This window comes from Cydia pomonella, chromosome 10 (genome assembly GCF_033807575.1).
Source record: "Cydia pomonella isolate Wapato2018A chromosome 10, ilCydPomo1, whole genome shotgun sequence".
NCBI classification, from domain to species: domain Eukaryota; kingdom Metazoa; phylum Arthropoda; class Insecta; order Lepidoptera; family Tortricidae; genus Cydia; species Cydia pomonella.
Window position 1 is genome coordinate 11,746,081 of NC_084712.1, and position 20,915 is coordinate 11,766,995.

Below are 20,915 nucleotides of genomic sequence, written 5' to 3' on the forward strand. Positions count from 1 at the left end.
TCATGCGGTTTTAACATATAAGTAGACTGATTCTTGAGAAAGGTTTAGGTGAATAATCTGTTCACCCGTGCGAAACCGAAGCGCATAATATGAACACATTATCTCAGCGCATAAAACTCGCTTCAACCCTATCCAAAAATCTGTCTCATTAATCTCGTGTCTGTGTAATGATAATAATTATGACCGAATTTTTCTTCATCATCATCTTTTAGCGTTTTTTCGAGAACGATGTTTGACCACCACACACATGAAAGGTTACAACATGAAGCAAGACGAGACATTACACGTAAAGATGTCATGATATTTCTACTGAATCTGCCAACATTTTTCTTGCTATCTGCCTAAATACATAAAATCAAAATTTGCAAACGTTGTATTGCACAGGGCGCAGAACCGCTCCAACTCCAACCAAAAATGTATCTCGGTGAATAAAATATGAAAGTAGCACATCAGTAACCTGATTGGAGCGCGCACTGAAGGGCCAGGGGCGGAGCTGCTTGTGCGGGTAGCGGAAGTTGTCGGCCAGCACGTCCATGAGCTCGGCCACGCTGGCCTGCTTGCGCACGCGGAAGGCGCGGCAGTGCGCGCGCTCGGGGTCGTACAGGTCGTTGCCCTGGTGCCCGTCGAACTCGTCCTCCAGCACCACGTTCACCGTCATGTACAGGTGCGCCTCGTTGCGCTCCTTGCGACGGATCTGAAACCGATCATTTTTAGTTCCGATGCCGTGTATGAGTGGCGCTGGCGATGGGAAGACACTAGAGCGTTCAGGCATTCTCGATTCCGTTCGGCTCAGCATTTCTCCGAGCAATTGTTAAGTTGGCACAACTTGACGTCCCTTTGCGTGCACGACCACAGATAAGATAATGACTTGTATTTTGACAACTCTAAATTGCCAAAAAGGATAGTGCCATACATTAGAAAGAGACAGCATGATTTGTCTCTGAATCGCTGTCAAACTTCGGTTTTGTAGGAAGTGTCATTTCTGTACGCGCATTATATATGTATTTCTTAATAATCGTTTGTCTCTATCGATCATTTATTACAAAGAAAAAAGTTGCTATGCAATATGGATGTTAGGGTAAGTAATTGATACATATGGCATCAATGGACGCGATGTACGTAAAGGGAAACCTGCAGAAAATAAGAAGAGAAAGCTCTGCCGTATCCGTACCGACGTGTCACCATATGTGTCACCATAAGTGGATGCGATAAATAGAGTTATAAACCTGTGTACTTACAGTTTCAATTCGTTTCTCCTCTGCCAGTCTCTCGCTTAGTTCAGACGGAATGTCTGGTTGAGTTACTTCTTGCAACACTGTTTTTAATTGAGAATCCCTGCAAAGATATAAAATAAATTAATCAAAGGATATTTTAGTGGCTAAGTGAAGAGACTTATGTGAAGCTATTGAGATATGAAAACAACATAAAATCGTAATTTTAACCAGTACTAGTAACTAGTTGAAAAGAAAAATTGTTCAAGATCTGACAAACAGGCCGGGAATGAGTCTATCTGTGATTTGCTGTGCACCGTGTTTGTATTGAGAATCGCGAATCTTAACACTATTGATTTAAAAAAAAGGTTCGAAATTGAGTCTTACCTAATATAAACCAACATGTAGGCGTTGGTGCAATGGCGCACGGTGAGGGCCATGTCCTCATCGTGGCCTCCGTAGTTGTACTCGATGGCCTCCTGCTTCGTGCAGCGAGATACCACGTCGTCGTCGAACTTGCACCACTGCACAAAATAATGTTTTGTCAATGACTAATTAAAAAATATTTTTATAGACACTTATTTATCCCCGAATGTACTTAACACCCTGGAAGAATTTGTACTCTTTTAAATGAATCATAAGCCCAAGGTGTACACTAGTAGCCACTGAAGAGTTCCACTATTCATCTTCTGTCTATAAATTATGTATGCCCTATATTAGTATATTATACTAATATAGAGCATATGTATAGTATATGAATTATGTAGTAGTAATTTATAGAGTGCAAAACCTATAAAACTTTTACAAAAACGAATCCTAACCTTACCGCTAAGGACGTAAGGTACCGTTGAAGGTGTACCTTTCCATCAACCTGTACAATATGGCGTGTATTAAATCATCAGCGTGACCAGTGTCTCGCGCTAGCGGTCTGTTTGCTCGTCAAACTTGAACCGTACCACAATTAACGTAAGGCTCAGTTAGCATACCCTACCATAACTAATTGAAATGAATTGAAAACTTTATTTCAGACACATTAGGTATCCATATCTTGGTTAGTAACAGTGTAACAAAACAATAAACATAATGTTAGTTTTACTCAAGGCTAAAACAAAAACTAAAAATAATTTCTTATCCTAACTGCGCAGTCTAGACTGCCCGCTGTCACCGGACATGTAATTTCATCCAGTGGTGCCGGAACAGACAATCCAGCCTGCTGGCCACCACGCGTAGGAGGCTGTTGGAGTTGGATTAATACGGTTCATGAACATACGTACGGGCATCCTTAGTAACCCGCGTCTCGCGTGTCTATCGATTTTAAACCTTACCGCTATAGACATAAGTTTCTGTAGACGTACCTTGCCGTCGCCCTTGGGGTTGATGAAGACGACGTAGTGTCCGCCGTGGTTGTCGCCCGAGTGCACGAGCACGGCGTGCAGCGTGTAGTCGGCCGGCGTCTCGGGCTTCTCCTGCAGGTACGCGTCTAGGTTGATGTGCTCGTAGAATTCGAACCTTATTATAATGGAAAAAAGACTCTTTTTCAAATATATATTTAGAAAAGATGGCAGTGTTAGTTTATTTTGAGTGGAGACCCCTTGTAGACAAGCGATACATCTCATTAACAAATAAAACTGAAAAACACACGCGTCCAAATCGGTCGTTTATGAACTTAATTTTGAGTACCGAAGCGACTTCGGTCGCGAGTTTAAAGCCCGGCTTATATGAATGAGTTTTTCGGAACTGATGTTCGATATACCATTTGATGTTTACCAGTCGCTTTTCGGTGAAGGAAAGCATCGTAAGAAAACCGGACTAATCCCGGTAAGACTTAGTTCCCCTCTGGGTTGGAAGGTCAGATGAAAGCTATCACTATTGTAAAAATTACTGGGATTCGGGTGCCAAGCAGACCCGTTAGCCGTAAAAAAACGCCGAGACAACGCGAGGACGATTATAACAGACAAACGTGTCAAAAGTTTTAGAGGGCTTTGAACTTTTTAAAGTTCGGTTTATATCTACAGACAATGAGCGATCGCGATCGACCTGTCGGCCACCCCTGTTCTATACAGTGTCTAATAACGGATAAATATCTATCGTTACAAGGCCGCGGAGACACCGGCAGAGTAAAAAAATGCACGACACGTGTCTGGAACGTCCAATGTTTTTAGGGTTCCGTAGTCAACTAGGAACCCTTATAGTTTCGCCATGTCCGTCCGCCTGTCTGTCTGTCCGAGGCTTTGCTCCGTGGTCGTTAGTGCTAGAAAGCTGAAATTTGGCATGGATATATAAATCAATAAAGCCGACAAAGTCGTACAATAAAATCTAAAAATTTAATTTTTTTTAGGGTACCTCCCCTACACGTAATGTGGGGGTGAATTTTTTTTTTGTTTCAACCCTACAGTGTGGGATATCGTTGGAAAGGTCTTTCAAAACTAATACGGGTCTTTAACAAACATTTCTTGATAAAGTGAATATATTCAGAGATAATTGCTCCGAAAGAAAAAAAAATGTGTCCCCCCCCCTCTAACTTTTGAACCATAGGTCCAAAAAATATGAAAAAAATCTTGGAAGTAGAGCTTAAGAAAGACATTAAATGAAAACTATAGCGGACATGATCAGTTTAGCTGTTTTTGAGTTATCGCAAAAAGTTTCCCCTTCATAGTAAAAAGACCGACAGTTAAACGACATTAAATGGGTTGTTAAAGTTATTTGGCATTATTCATGTAAATAAGCTAAAATTTAAGTTAATAATTTGCTTATTTTACTCATTCTATTTTTATTGAATATTTAATTTGTCTAAAACACCCACAGTTCATCCCTTGGTTAACAATCTACCATCGTTTAAGCTCCAGTTTAGCTTATTGTGACGGAAGAGTAGCTACGGAACCCTACTCTGAGCATGGCCCGACATGCTCTTGGCCGGTTTTTTATCTGTTATAAGTGTTACCTGTCGTTGAACTTGACGGAGCTGTCCGTGATGGGGTCGTACTGGAACCTCATGAGGTGCAGATGCAGCACGGGGGGGAAGGAGGCGAAGATCACCCCCTTCTCCGCCTCCTGCAGCCCGTGCTCGCCCGCGTCGTACTTGTTGTCGCCGTCCAGCATCTCCGTGCTGATGTAGTCTTTGAACGACTCGTCGACTGCAATGTATAACCCACTTTAGTTTCTTTATGGTCTTTAATAAATGTGTGCGCCTGTTTGGGCCATATACCAAAATATTGTCCTTTATCAAGGGGTTTGTAAGAACCATGAACACCCAACGTCAATAACTTAAAAAATATTCTTGCTGGATTTAAAAATTATAACGAAGTGCTATAAGCCGGTACGCAAATGTGTGGGTGAATTGCAAAAATGTTTACATAGTTATGATTTGTAATTCATTCCATTGTATTAAGTTGTATTAAGGAAAATAAGTCAATTTTTTCAAAAGTTACAACAAGTGTATTGGCGAAAGCTGTGTATTGTATAAGTAATAGCGACCCGCCCTGCTTCGCACGGGTGACACAACCTTAAGAAATTATATACCTAAACCTTCCTCAATAATCTCCCTATTGATAGGTGAAAACCGCATGAAAATCCGTTCAGTGGTTTGAGTTTCTCACGAACATACATACACACAGACAGACGCGGCGTGGGACTTTGTTTTATAAAATCTAGTGATTACTGATTGTATTATAATAACTGTTTATATGGGTACTTTTCGTAATGAAATAAAATCAATCAAATATGGATGATGTAAGAATCAATTAAGTACTTAACTAAGTAATTAATTTTTAATTCACACGTGTTCTCGCTTTATGTTCAATGTATCCCTAACCTTACAGTATAAGCAGAACAAATATCCCATAGGAGGAAAAATGCAAATGGTGTCAATTTTAATAACAACTTACTATTCTTCTTCCCCTTTATGTTCAGTTGTATGTCATAGAAGGTCTCGACGCGCGTGCTGGACACATTGACATTCTTGCACTTGATGTACGACGTCATCTTGCCCTCGAACAGGCGGGGCACAGTGCCCTCGACGCACGTGCCCTTCATTTTACTCTCCAATTTGTCCAGCAGAACCTAAATTTAAGAATACATATCAAAATTGGGTTCAAATAATGACGAAACATCATGGTTGGTGGTTAGTATGTGTAATAATTTCTTGGATATGTTTTTAACCTTTTGAACGCTTTATGTCATAAACAAAAACGTGACTGTGATGTCTAGGTCCCGGGCGCAAGCAAACTAATGTAAACCTCGCATCCGCTATAACACAGTTGGCCCTTTACTGCCCACGACTAGGTGTTAGTGGCGTTCAAAAGGTAAAAATTACGTCTTTCACTGAACAATGCGTGAAAGTGTAATTATATTTTAATATTGAATTTTAATTATTTTGTGGTAAGCGTTCAGAATAAACCAAGGAGAAGTTTTGGCCGAAGGGTATCAAGTTCTGGCGGTCGCGCGGCCGGCTCCCAGACACTGCGGGGTTGCGTAATGCATTCCAGCCAAAACGTGTTTTGTAGTTTTTAGATGTAAGATATTGTCTTTGTAATATGTATCACACTTTTCAGTTAATATCTATGGGCCGTTAGATGCCTGAAATAAATATTTTTCATTTTCACTTTCATTTTATTACAAATGTCGTATTTTCATAGAAATTCGACATTAATTTTAACAAAGTTAGCCCAAGTCGATTTGCGTGTGTATTTGTGTTTTGTTTACCCTAAGGAACTCCTGGACGTCGTGCTGCATAAAGGAGTCCAGCGTTTCCCAGCCGAAACTCTTGGTCAGCTTTTTAGTTCCGACGGGCTTGTCGGAGAACTGGAGCTCGTAGAATACTCGCTGCAGTGCTAAGGCGACGGACCTAGTCAAAAGACACTTCAATGTAATATCGTTTTCTCCAATATGCTCGGAAATGTTCACCTTATTGTATCAAAAATAGAACGGGAAGTTCTTCATTATGGTCAAATTCAAATTTAAACGGGAAGAACGGGAAGTTAATTACAGTAATGTTTTTAACTTTTTTTTAATTATGTATCCACTAAGAAAAATGCAAACAACCAATTATTATAACCACGGGCCGCGTCTACACGACCCGGTCAGCTATCATTTGAAGCTATAGGACAGAGTGAGATAGTAAGATGAACGACCTTACATGTCTCGTTCTTACAAGACCGTCGTGTATAATTGTCAACATCATCAAAATCGAAACTCATCCACGAATTGCCCTTTCCCGGCCTCTGCAATAATGTATTATTTTCAAAAATACGGTGAGTAAGGATTGTGCGCGTTGGAGAGGAGCTGCGATCTTGTGACTTCTCGGGCTAATAAACAGTGCCCCCCTACAGTTCATCCACGGTCCCCATAAAACATCCCTACAATTTTTCAGTCTGCTGATAATGATTTTTTAATTCTGATGTCATCCAATCTTTATATGTTGTACTATCGAGCGCATTGACAGTGACCCATCTTTAAGGCGAAAATCGTGCAAACAATTAAAAATGTAAGTGTTGAAAATAAAAAGTTTCCTCAGGTAAAGTTTATTGCCGTCATTGGGTTTGTAGTGGCCGGCATTTGCTAACTATGTAAGATAAGGAATCCTAATTGCATCCTAATTGGTTATCTGTATAAAGCTGCGTAGTTTAACCTAAACAACAACAACAAAATACCCTGTCCCTGCTACTTATTGTTTGTCTCTACCTGTTATTAGCATTTTCTTTATTAAGCATCCTAAATGCATCCTGATTGGTTATCTGTATGAAGGAGGCGGAGTTTAGCTCTTTGCAAGGATCAAGGCAATTTTTTTCGCCAGTGGTCAACCCTCAACGCTCCCGATACCCGATAGTACCTATATTTATAAGTGCTCAATAAAAATGTCCGAATGGAGAAATTTTATATTGGCTTGGGATACCTACCTCTAAAAATAAATTATTAAAGTATAATTGACAAATGGTACTCATTATGATTACCTTGTACTATCGTCCGACTCCGTGGGCATTTTGTAGACTGCCTTTCTTAATTGGTTGGTGAAGTATAAGGTCTGCAGCAGGGAATTCATGTAGCAAGTCGCGCCCTGGTTCTTGAGGCCTGTGGAGAAGTGTATTCAACTTAAACGACTTAACGATTCAACGGAGCCATGCCGTTCTGTCGCCTAAATATTGTTTAGTTTTAAATTTAATACACTTTATGTATGTATCATGTCTATCAGGTATTTGTGATTGATATAGGACTTGTTGTCTGGTTGAAATTTTAAATAATAAACATATTTAAAACGACCAGTCTGGCCTAGTGGGTAGTGATGCTGGCTATGAAGGTCTTGGGTTTGAATCCTGGTAAGGGCATTTATTTGTGTGATGAGCATAGATGTTTATTCCTGAGTCATGGATGTTTTCTATGTATTTAAGTATTTGTACATTATATATATATCGTTGTCTCGAGTACCCACAACACAAGCCTTCTGGAGCTTACTGTGGGATTTAGTCAATTTGTGTAAGAATATCCCTATAATATTTATTTATACCCACAAACTTTACAGCATAATCTATACTGTAAGGCAGAAATGACCCCCTAAAATATAGTATGATCAATTTCTTTCTTATACAGAATTTTTAGAACTAAGGTGAAGCTTGCAATGTGTTTTTAGTCCATTAAAGGGTTAATAGCATATTCATGTTTTATACTTTAGGATTCCTTATTAAGACTATATTTTAGTTTGAAATATGTCGTGTCATTCATTATGCACGTTTCTTATGCTGTGACCTTTTATCAGTGTAGTTTGGGATCACCAAATACTTGCATAAAAACAGCCAAGAGCATGTCGGAGATGTTGAGCATAGGCGCAATGTAGGGTTATCCGGGTCCGTCAAAGACTCAAAGTGGGCATCTTGTACATAACAAGCAAAAGGGAGTACTTTTATAGCACTCTTACTAAGAAGGGGAGACTTCTTGCAAAAACTGAAAAACGGCTTAACCAATCATTTTCGCTATGTTTTTTCTTTCTAAGACTTTTAACTAAGTTTTTTTTTCATGATTTTTTTCATTGGGACCCAAGGATCAAAAGTTAGGAGGGGGGACATTCTTTTTTCTTTCCAAGCGATTATTTCTGAAAATATAATGTTTTTAAAAAATGGTTCGTGTAGACCCATATTCGTTTTGAAGGACCTATCCAACGACACCCCACACTATAGAGTAGAAGCAAAAATAAAATATCCCCACATTTCGTGTAGGGTAACACTCTAAAAAAATGTCTAGTTTTTATTTTACTACTTTGACAGCGTAACATATTTATATATGAATGCCAAATTTCAGTTTTCCAGCACTAACGATCACAGAAAAAAGCCGCGGACGGACAGACGGACATGGCGAAACTAAAGGGTTCCCTCGGCCACCACGGTAAAAAAAATATATACCAAGACGGTGGCAAACAAGCATACGACCCGCCTGATCGTAAGCAGTCACCGTAACCTATGGATACCTGCAACTCCAGAAGTGTTACATGTGCGTTGCCGACCATTTAAAAATCTGTACACACTACTTGACTATAGAACCCTAAAAAAAATATTTCAACAAGCCTAAACTAGCACTATTATCAGTAATATCGATGATGTATGTTGTCTAGAACTTGTCTTCGCAGGGAACTCTATAACAATACTGTTTTATTGTAACTTATTTTACAAAACGATTGGTAAAATTTTCAGATAAATTTCATAATAACTTTTTAAATACAAGACTGGTAATTTAAAATTTGTGTAAAAAAGTTATTACCTGATAGCTATTTTACCAACGTACTAAACCTGATTGAAATGAAAGAAAACACATAAAAAAATCATCATAGACTGTGGTGAATCATCGTGCCATTTATATATACTGTGGTGACGAACCGTCAACGAGTGTGTAAACACACCTCGACGTATTTAGACAGCACTGCTTTATTACTGGTATATTAAGTTCAGTGTTTTGACCGCCTAGTGCAGGGAATATTTATTACGTAGTATCGATTCTTGAAGGGTTTCATAGATGGAGTGTTCCTACAAAACATTGATTAATTTGATGTACTTCGTAAACAAATAAACGATACTTATCGATAAACGATCGATTTAAAGCCTTCTTATCCCTCACCCTGATGTTTCACACCCACCCGTTCCAGGATCAGTAGAGCCCCTGACAGGGGCCATTACAACACGTATGGACCACTTACCTACATAGCCGGTATGTTTCTTGGAGTCCCAGGACACGCCGTGGGGCGCCTCCGCCGTCACGTGCACCTCGAGGGTGATGGCGTCGTCCTTGATGTAGCCCTTCTCCGGGTCCAGGACGTCGTTCCACGCCATGAAGTGGGAGAAGCCCCAATCATTCTCCTTACTGTTGAGTAACAATGTTGATGTATTTATTATGTTTCTGCTGTCGGGATGGGGACGGCCATTTTTAGGGTTCCGTAGCCAAATGGCAAAAAACGGAACCCTTATAGATTCGTCATATCCGTCTGTCTGTCCGATTATGTCACAGCCACTTTTTTCCGAAACTATAAGAGCTACACTGTTCAAACTTGGTAAGTAGATGTATTTTATGAACCGCATTAAGATGTTCACACAAAAATAGAAAAAAACAATAAATTTTGGGGGTTCCCCATACTTAGAACCGAAACTCAAAAAATCTTTTTTCATCAAACCCATACGTGTGGGGTATCTATGGATAGGTCTTCAAAAATGAGGCATTGAGGTTTCTAATATCATTTTTTTCTAAAATGAATAGTTTGCGCGAGAGATACTTCCAAAGTGGTAAAATGTGTGTCCCCCCTCCCCCTGTAACTTCTAAAATAACAGAATGAAAAATCTAAAAAAATATATGATATACATTACCATGCAAACTTCCACTGAAAATTGGTTTGAACGAGATCTAGTGAGTAGTTTTTTTTTAAATACGTCATAAAATTTAAAAAAAAATTTTTTTCATCAAACCCATACGTGTGGGGTATCTATGCATTTTTTCCAAAACTGAATAGTTTGCGCGAGAGACACTTCCAAAGTGGTAATATATATGCTCCCCCCGACCGTTTTCGGCCACGGCGACTGCTTCAACTCCTTTTTTGGCGTTCATGTGCTCTCGTGTGGCTGACGTAGCCGATCTTGTTGGCAAAGACCCGTGCGCACAACGGGCACGAGAGGACACCATCAATATAATTATAGCTGACCACCGCTGGTGGTCGGGCTTTCAGCTCATCCCTCTTGTCGTCCAGATCTGTTTGACGACGGGATTCAAAAATATCCGTATGTTTTTTAATCAAAGACCTCCACCCAGGGCGGTTGGCGGCCTGCTTTTCCCACTGTAGGGGCTCAATGTCGCAGTTCTTCATATGGCGTTTAAGCACGTCCTTGTACCTGAGGAGTTGTCCGCCTTGCTTTCGCTTGCCTTCCTCCAACTCGGAATAAAAGACGCGCTTAGCCACTCGACCCTCCACCATTCTTGAAACGTGGCCGCTCCAACGTAACTGTCGTCGCATGAGGTAGACTTCGATTCCACCCACGCCGGCTCTCCGTAGGACTTCGGTGTTCCGCACTCGGTCGGACCAGCTGATCTTTAGGATCTTACGGAGGCATTTAAGATGGAATCGGTCTAGTGTGCGGATGTGACGACGATATACGGTCCACGTTTCAGAGGAGTACAGTATGTTGGGCAACACCACCGCCATGTATATGGAGATCTTTGTAGCTAGCTTTAGGTCATGCGAGCGGAAGACCTTGGCATCCAGCTTACCGAATACTGCAGCAGCAGCTCCGATCCTGCTGTTTATCTCCGCATCAAGGTCGCAAGAAGATGTTACCGTGCTCCCCAGGTAACGGAACTTGGTTACCTGCTTCAACAAATCTTCGCCAAGTGTGACTGTCAGTGTTTCCCGACCATGAATGTCCAGAGACATAACTTCTGTCTTCTTCACACTGACCTTTAGGCCAAACTTGCAGCAAGATTGATGAAAGTCAGTGACAAGCTGCTGAAGGTCACCTGGGGACTCCGAAAGAAAGCATAAGTCGTCCGCATACATGATCTCGGAGACCACAGCGTACGAGACTTTAGTGCGTGCCTTAAACCTAGCTAGGTTGAAGAGGTTGCCGTCGGTGCGAAAGCGGATGCGAATTCCTCTCGGTGCATTTTGACTTTGCAAAACTTCACGGACAACTACTGCGAAGTATAGGGCGAAAAGTGTAGGTGCCAGCACGCACCCCTGCTTTACCCCACAGGTAACGGAGAAAAAGCTCGACTCATCGACACCTACAGCGACGCAGCATTCCATGTCATCATGCAAGAGTCTTACGAGGCGTATGAATTTATCTGTGCATCCTAACTTTGCCAACATCATCCACAGGGCTTCACGGGGAACACTGTCAAATGCCTTCTCAAGGTCAACAAAGCAGAGGTACAAATTTTGACCCTGTTCTCTGCTTTTCTCTTGCAGTTGACGCAATGAGAAGATGGCCTCACAGGTTCCCCGATCAGGTCGGAAGCCGAGCTGCGTTTCAGGCAAAATCTCTTCAGAGAGCTTCATAAGGCGGTTAAGAAGGATTTTGGCAAAGACTTTTCCGGGAGCTGTTAAGAGTGAGATACCACGATAAGAGTTGCAGTCAGCACGGTCACCTTTGTTCTTGTAGAGGGCCTTAATTCGCGATATTTTAAAGGTTTTTGGGACACGTTCTTCCTCCCACATACGAACAAATAGCGACCATACAGACGCGTGCAACTCATCACCTCCGTATTTCAGCAGCTCGCCTGGTATAAAGTCAATGCCAACCGCGCGCTTATTGTGTTGTTGTTTGATGGCAAGCACGACTTCGTCGCGAGACAGAGGTTCATCCAGCTCAGTCAATATAGGGAGTTGAGGCATCGAGCTAACATATGGTAGATCCGCTGTTCTATCCACGTTAAGCAGAGAGTTAAAATATTCTGCCCACCTCTTAAGCACATCCTCTCTACTTTTTAGCAGGTACTCACCGTCGACTGACTTAAGTGGTACCTTTGCATGAGAATTTGTACCAATCAGCTTTCTTACCTCCTTATAAAACTCCCCAAGCTGGTTAGTGTCCGCGAGCCACTGCATGCAACGAGCCCTGTCTTGCCACCACCTCTCTTTGGTTTCCCGAGTAAGCCTTCTCAGCTCCAGATCACTTTGCTTTATATCTGCTATACTTCCCCCTTGTCGAGTGTCAGTCCTGTGTCGTCGCAGTAGACGTCTGTGTTTGCAAAGTGCCTCCGTTAGAGCCCCGTCGTTCTCATCAAACCAGTCCTCGTTTTTACGGACTGCTGGACCGAGGGTCATTTTGGCAGTGTTCAGGATGTGAGTGGACAAGGAGCTCCAGGCAGCATCAACATCACGATTACCGTCAGACTGCGACGACAGCACATCAGACAAGGCTTCGGCATATTCCTTCCTCGCCCCTAGATCACCAAGCCTATCTACGTTTAAGCACGCTGGCTTTGTCTTCCCGGATCGACGAGGGCGATGAAGGCAGATTCGCAACTTGGTGACAACAAGCTGATGATCCGTCCAACAGTTCGCACCACGCATGACGCGGGTGATTTGGACCTGGGAAACGTCTCTTTGTCGAACAATGGCGTAATCGATCAAATGCCAGTGCTTGGACCTTGGGTGCATCCACGTCGTCTTGTGCTTAGCGGGTAGTCGAAACATCGTATTTGTAACCGCAAGGTCGAATTGCGCACATAAACTAAGCAGCAGCTGTCCATTGCTGTTCATATTTCCGACTCCGTGTCTGCCCAAGACTTTAGGCCAAGCTTCGAAATCACGTCCAACTCTGGCATTGAAATCTCCCAGTAAAAGTATCTGCTCTCTGGGGCGTATACCATCGAGACATCGTTCAAGTTGTCCATAAAACCTATCCTTAACGTCATCAGGCTTGTCTAGCGTGGGAGCATAGACACTGATGATGTTTAGGTAGTTTTCATTATCAAGGTGTAGGCGCAGTGTGGTAACTCGATCCGAAATATGCATAGGGCACTCTTGTAGACGCATTACGTGACAATTCTTAATCGCGAATCCAACACCCGACCGTCTGGGTTCAGAAGAGTCAGTACCTTTCCAGAAAAAGGTATATCCTCCTCCGTTTTCCACCAGCTCTCCTTCGTCGGCAAGGTGTGTTTCGCTGATAGCAGCTACATCCACATTGTATCGGCCGAGTTCTCGGGCTACTATGGCGGTCTTCCTTTCGGGACAGGCATTACCAACACGATCAAGGAGCGTCCTCACGTTCCACGCGCCGAAAATCAATTCAGCTCTTTTAATATCTTTTTTGCAGCGTCGACCACGTATTAAAGAGATGCAGAGGCAGCCGCGGTTACTACCTTCCTCTTGGAAAAGGGTGAGCATTTTTTTAGGGCACCTTTTCTAGCCCCCTCCCCGGCTAAGCAGGGAAAGCAGTGCTTCCCTAAATAGGGCTGCTTTGTCACTCCGGGTGTTGCCAAATCCACTCTGTCACCCCAGCTCAGAGCACAAGCGACCACGATGCATACTGCACCTCCAGAGCCGCCAGCGTGCAGGCATCAGACAAAGCCCGGCTTGCATCAAACCGAACCTCTCTACCTCAACCCATCGCCGCTGGGCTTAACGCCGATATCGGAGTCCATTTTGCGGAAGCGGTCAAGTACGCAGGAGATATTAAAGTGCACAAACGTACGCGCAAAAGGCAGGTGCACATACTCATCCTTATTTTTCTTGACCCAGTGGAACGGAGACCGCTACGACCGGAGAAAAACTTGGATAGATGGAACAGTATTAGGTGTGCAAAAGTTTCAAGGGGTCACAAACTTTTCCACGCTCCCTTGATCGCCTTCTACGATACCCACGGGGAGATATTTTTTTTAAATACATCTTAAATGGTACGGAACCCTTCATGCGCGAGTCCGACTCGCACTTGGCCGATTTTTTTAACCTAGCGCTGATCGTTATTCTCTGCGCGGTTTGAATGGTGGTTTTCCTAACGAAATTAACATCAGCAATCAAAATTGGTGAGTATAGAATACCGGTCAAGCGCCAACTATAGATTAATCCGTTTGACGCACGATTTATAAACTTACTTTTATAAGGTTTCTTCTTGGAATTACAGTTTGGCGCGTGAGTTTGAGAGAATTTGAGAACGAAACTATACAAATTAAATCCTTTAAGTGTATCACTCCATATTCCACTGAACCTCAATATTGCCATAACATTATTGGTCACTGCTGCTCTTCGCAGCAACATCGAATAGAACTTGAAATCCGGGAAATATTGTACTTGTCTTTGTGTAATAGTATTGATGCTAAAATACTAGACGAATCGCGGGACTTAAACATACGCGCACCGGGTGAGCGTAGCGCTAATTCTAGGTCTACCAATAAGCGGGTCCACACAAACCGGCCAGTGTAGACGTGCCTCGGTCGAGGCGGGGCGCGCGTTTTCCTCGCATGAGCGCGCCGCCTCGGCCGAGGCACATCTATACTGGCTGATTTGTGCGTGAGTAAATTGCCTAATGAATACTAAATAAAAATGAAATATAGAAGTTTTACACGACTTCATTACCAACCGCCCGAGATAAGTGGTAGATCTAAATTAGATCTGTGTAAGGTCAATTTTAGATTTTAACAATGATGAAACAGCACACTTACCTGTAGAACAAATGCTGTATCTTCCTAAAAAACGGTTCACAGTCCGGCTTATGCGAGATGAGTCTCAACTCTGCCATGGCGTAACATGACCAGCTGGAAGATTCGCTCTCCCCGTTGCACTGCAGGAAGAAGCCGAGCGACTTCTGCTGCTGCCGGTCGGGCGACGGGGCCTGCCGCGGCATGACCATGATCTTCCAGGGCAGGTTGCGCACGTAGCAGGGCGGGGACAATACCGAGTCCTTGAGGCTACGGAAGTTCTGCACTGTGTAGCGGAAGGTCGCTTCGGACCTCGCTTCGTCGTCTTCCATTTCGGTGTCTTGCTGTATGGGCAAAACAATGTGTTTATTCATAATAATCGGCGCCCGGTAGCTATTTTTCGATGAAAGTATTACATGGATATGATTCTACTTAAATTTCATGAAAATTATGCTTATAAAAAAATATTCAGTTTCTTTATTATTGAATATCGAATTATTATTTTATTACGAATATATTAGAAGCTTGAATAAAAACGATGAAATATCGATTGACAATCTGTTGATGCAGAAAGGTTCTCTTTATATAAAAAAACAATAATCATATAATTTCCTGTACTTATATTGTTGACTCGTATCTGCGTCGTAAGAGCATCTACGTATGGCCTAGCCAACCAACTTTTGGCGTACAAAAAAAATCTAAAAATGTATGTGATCAATAATCACCATTCTCTTTATTTTGTATGGACAAACAGTACTTATCAATCTTTCCTTACACGTGAAAATTTACTAATACTTGCTAATTTTTTAAACTGTGATTTTTATAATTTTCCGCATTTCATTAATGTTGTTAAACAAAAACATTATCTAAATAAAAGCAGGAGATAACGAAATACTTAATCAGTCGAAAACCGGACCTATCAATTTTCACATATTCAATTAAATTAAAGCGAGGTCAGGGAATTGCTTAAAAATGGTTAGAAAAATACTTACAACCATAGCTGTAGATGTTGTCTCCTGGTTCTTCATAACCTCACTCATGACCACTTGATCAGTGGACCATTTCATAAGAAGAGTCTCCGTCTCGTCACAGTCCTTATCTGTGGCGGTATCTACGGTCTCCACTGTAAAATACAATACTATCATTACTCACCTGACGAATTTTGTTTATCAGATTGCACGGATAACATGTGATAAAGTAAACAATAATAACGATTCATTCAAGGGCTTATCTGAAACATATTTAATTTATCTGTGCAAATTGAAGCATGCCTAACGACAGGCTGCTTAGCGTTTAGAAGGGGAATCAGTATTGCTCCATAGCCAGCATTAGTTAGGTGTATTCCCAAAATGTTTCTGTGCCTACACTAACACTATTAGCTGTTCTGACAACCTTCAAGGAGCAAGGTTAAATTTAAGTAAAAATAGTTCTACTAGCATAGGGGTCTCCAAACTTTTTGACCCGAGGACAATGACCAGGCCTCCACTTCCTGTTTGCTAGCAAGATTGTATAGAATTTGTCTGTTTTCACAAGCTGGATTATTTTATAAGATATGATTATTTCTATTATTTGTGAGCCTTTGTATTTTGTATTGGGGTGTGGAGTGGGGATCTTCACCTTTAGTATCCAGTTTTGGTGAAGACATTTAGGATAAAATTGTACTCTTTTTTTAAATATTCAATACCCTACAGATAACCTTACATATTAATAATGACACAACTTCACATAATAAATGTTGTATTCCCTTTTATGTCCAAAAAGAGAATTGCTTCTACTCTTTAATATATCTAATGACACAATATGCCACAAGTTGTCATATTAGACAGTAGAGAATTGGTGCTAGCCAGCTGTAAACTAATTATGAGTAAAAGAGGTCTTGTAACATGTACACTTTCTTTTTTAATGTTATTTTTCAGTACCTAAGACAAGTAAGTTAAAATGTAGTCTATAAAACCTGGAATTATCTTAATAGAAAAAAAATATTACCTACTTTTTCACATTTCCAACATAAAGATGTGGAATGGGGATGGAATACAAAAAATAGACAAAAATCAGTAGTCAGACTCAAAATACTGATTATGTTTAATTGATTGTACCATACCAAAGTATGGTTCCATATTTAAGCAAAAAAGTTATATGTTGCAGTAATAAAAGCTTGTCAAATGTAATTTTTTTGCTTTTGTTCAGGGTCAAAATACTGCTGTTTGATTGATTGAATATTGAATACCAATTTATGGTTTTACATTTAAAAAAAAAATGGTAGGTATGTTGCTAGCATTAGAAGCTTGTCAAGTGAAGACCATGGATTTATATGGAATCTGAATAGTACAGACATTTTTTTTGCTAACTATAACTAACCCCTAAGAAAGACATCTAATCATAGGAAACTAGAGGAAGATATCTTAAGCAGAGGAAATCCAGAGGACTGTTTCACTTAACTTATCTAATGACATCATTGAGTGTGTCAGAAAGAGAAGTAAACTAGAGGATCATTATATTGTTTTGATTTAGGAAGTAATGACATCATAATGCCATCATGACAATAAGTCAACATGTTCTTACTAGTGAAGTAAGACACAGCCCTCTGGTTTAACTCTCTTTCAGACCATTTTCTCTAATGTCCTATGATCACCTGTCTAACTCAGTGATAGGGGTCAATACTGGCTAGCAAAAACAGTCACAGTACCATCCAGGTTCTATTCAAGTCCATGTTGTAATTATAATGGTAAAGATATATTTTGTTGTTTCATATACATTTCCACTGTCTGCCAACATTGTGAAAGACTTTACAGGAGCTTCATTTGACAAAAGGACACTTAAAATCTTCATTTCTAAAATATAATAAATTAATTATTGTTCTTTGGTATTTGATACAAGCATATTTTATTTTTTACCTATTTAGTCCACAGATAGCAGTTTCATTTTTTTCATTGTCTTTTTTACCAAGGTGACCCATGCCATGTATAACTTGTACATAACATGTACTCAGAATTATATATTTTAAATTCACATGCCAGCAGCACATTTCAAATATGAAGCCTTGACTTGATCTCCAAATAGATTTAGAGGTGGGAAAACTATTTTAAATGATTGCATAGTTTAGCATTTCAGTTGATGAAGTCAGGTATGAACTGAGTTTTAGGTATTATTATTATGTACTATGTTAATTTATTGCATATGCAATTATTTTTTATTAAAATAGGTTATCTTGAGAAAAAAAGGAATAGTACTCCTTTTTTTCTCAAAACAACCTATGTAAACATTTGAGAGATAATTTAGTTGTATACAATTCATATAATAATATACATTGTATCAGTCAATAAGACTCACAAACTACAATAAACAAGACAAGATACCTATTACCTTACCTATTGGTAAGTAATTAAATGTGTAACTCAAGCATAGAACATGCAGACAAGCACCTTTTTTAAACTTGATTAATCAGAATATGCAATACATAGATGACTTAATATATAAAAATAACATTAATAATGTATATGACCAAATCAATAACATGCATCTGAGATATGATAATTAATTTTATATAAGTAAAGATCATATGCAAAGTTTAATTAAGTATTGAACTAAAACACAAAGTGTTCTAAAATTAGAAAGTATTGCACTCAGAGGACGACTTGCAATTTTAGAACAAAGGATGATGTACATGTTTGTGCATGAACCTAATGCAAGTAAACAATCAAATATTGATGCTACCATCACCAAGAACATGACATGGACATCACATAAACAAATAGTCACTTTCATACCTACCAATACTATGTTTAATTACATTTGAGGTTAAGTATAGTGTAAATATTTAAAATTTATGAATCGGAATGATAAACAGCCCATGCTCAACCTTTATATCTGGCAAATAGAACAAAACAGCTACTTTGAAATGACAATGACGTTAGTCCGACCATTAACCACTGAATAATATAAGTGCATTTGAATGATAAATTAGGCCTACTATATACGTCATTAGCGTGCCAGATAAGTTTGCCAGGGTTTCGATAGTTAGTGGTGGTACTGACCGTCTTGTGTCTCCATCTCCTCCACTTGGTTCACATTAGTGTCGTGCTGCCTGTCCGCAGCAGACGTGTGGTTCATGTTAGCCGGGCGCGCCACGGGGGACTCTCGCCCACGACTCTTCGATATTTCCTGGACAGATTCAAGATTGAAGCAACTCAACGCGCGACGCTCATTACACAACCCACGGCCACCGAATTTTGCACTACACCTACCTACCAGGGGATCGCTCCCTTTGGATTTCCTGAGGAGTCGTTGACAGAATCGCAACGGGCCACTTCGTTTGCTCTCAATCCTTTCGTCTTGCACTGCTGTTTTCTGATATTAGAGCGCACTGCGCCGAAGTAACGTTTATAAGCGGCGCGGCCGTCTGCAAAGATCAACACAAGGGCCCGACGTCGCTGGTACGCTAATAGCACATTCCTAATATTTTAAGCATCGCCAGAATGAATCGATTACTGCATTATACGGCCTACTAAAAATGTTCACTAAGATATCCAGTATTATAATTATTTACGCGAAAATAAACAAAATGGTGGTTAATTTAATGAGTCCGGTTAATGCACAGCCAAATAATGTACATCCCAATAATTGGCGACCACTTTTTTGGACGCCAATTATCGGGCTGTACATTATTGCCCTGTACAAACAGTGGCTTCGTATTATTGGCCCGGACCGAGCTTGTACAGCCTGATAACGCTCAACCCAATAATACACGACCCTATAATGCGAATCCATTTAGTGGACGCCGAATATTGGTCGCACATTATTGGCCCGTACCGAGAATGCTCGACCCGGGATTGCTCATCCCAAGAATGTACAGCCCAATAATTGGCGTCCACTTTTCGCTACAAACCACAGATTATAAATATTTGACACATAGAGTGATATTCTAGGGATGGGGCGACGATTTTTAAGTTTACGATTCAATAATGTTGCCATGCGCAAAAAATAAGCAGATAATGGTAAAATCAGCCTAGACGGGAACAAGTTTTCGTCAATCTAATTAAATTTTCCGATCAATGAGACGTAGTTTTATTAAAGTGACAGAGAAGTGCCTGCAATCTGCAAACTTACGATTTTCGCGTTTAGGTATAGCCCTGGTGGTGTGGAAGTGACCAATATTATTGATGAAGCGCCAATTACATCCACACTTCGATATCTTCACGAAATGTCCCCATTTCGGGCCTGATAAGCGTTTTCTTTTCACGGAATATCAGCACATCGTTAACAATATTTGAAAAGTAAAAAGTACTTTGTCTCTAATTGCCAAAATGTTCAATATTTGTTATTTTGCAAATGAACCATATTTTTACATTTCAAATATTATATTTAAATTAAGTTTCTTTTCTCTACTACCTAAAGGTTATCTGGAAGAGATCGCTCTGTAGCGATAAGCCGCCTGTTGTTTACCTCTATCTATGTATTATATGTGTTTCCATTTACATTTTTTCAGAGGTTGTGCAATAAAGAGGATTTGTATATTGTAAACGATGTGCTTATATTTGATGAAAAGGAAAATTATTATTTCTCGGGCCCGAAATCGGGTCTGATATCAGGCCTGATAAGGTGTGGACGTAATTGGCACTTGATATGAAGATGCGGAAATCATCAATTACATCCACACTTCCCGATTTCGGACCCGAAATCAGTCCCGATTTCATGTCTGATAATCGTTTTCGTTAAAAAAATACTTTTTCTCTAATTGCCAAAATTGTGAAATGTTTCATATTTTTTGCAATGAACCATTTTTTACATTTAAAATAATGTAAACGATGTGCTAATATTTATTTGGTGAAACGGCAAAATACTCTTTCTCGGGCCCGAAATCGGGTCTGATATCAGGGGGCTTAGCGCGAAAATAGATATTCGCAAAATGGGGGTCTTTCTTTTTTACTCCAACTAAGACGTAACTAGAGTGACAGAGAAAAATGCCTGCAATTGACTTACTTCGATGTACGCGGTTATAGCCCAGGTCTGATAAAGTGTGGATGTAATTGGCACTTATATACAATCAAAAGTGATCAAGTGAAGATACTTTTGAATAATGAATGCTTAGAGATGGTAGAT

General features: G+C 40.4%; 1 protein-coding gene across 7 annotated transcripts in view; it reads right to left on the reverse strand.

The window, feature by feature from the left end:
• The window catches only part of LOC133522101 (ubiquitin carboxyl-terminal hydrolase 7-like), a 34,384-nt gene extending 14,996 nt beyond the window's left edge, over positions 1–19,388 (reverse strand). For 5 of the 7 annotated variants that reach the window (XM_061857311.1, XM_061857310.1, XM_061857308.1 and 2 more), the window contains exons 1-13: positions 19,061–19,388; positions 18,851–18,977; positions 15,809–15,939; positions 14,841–15,160; positions 9,388–9,551; positions 7,160–7,277; positions 5,913–6,054; positions 5,096–5,270; positions 4,153–4,345; positions 2,567–2,720; positions 1,599–1,735; positions 1,239–1,335; positions 458–694 (exon numbers count right to left, since the gene is read on the reverse strand). In XM_061857311.1, the coding sequence (XP_061713295.1) occupies positions 458–694; positions 1,239–1,335; positions 1,599–1,735; positions 2,567–2,720; positions 4,153–4,345; positions 5,096–5,270; positions 5,913–6,054; positions 7,160–7,277; positions 9,388–9,551; positions 14,841–15,160; positions 15,809–15,939; positions 18,851–18,926 (1,944 nt within the window). In that variant the 5' untranslated portion in view covers positions 18,927–18,977; positions 19,061–19,388. Of the gene's footprint in view, positions 1–457; positions 695–1,238; positions 1,336–1,598; positions 1,736–2,566; positions 2,721–4,152; positions 4,346–5,095; positions 5,271–5,912; positions 6,055–7,159; positions 7,278–9,387; positions 9,552–14,840; positions 15,161–15,808; positions 15,940–18,587; positions 18,721–18,850; positions 18,978–19,060 lie in introns of those variants that run through there. The other 2 variants (XM_061857307.1, XM_061857312.1) reach the window with 2 other exon arrangements.
• Positions 19,389–20,915: the final 1,527 nt, after the last annotated feature.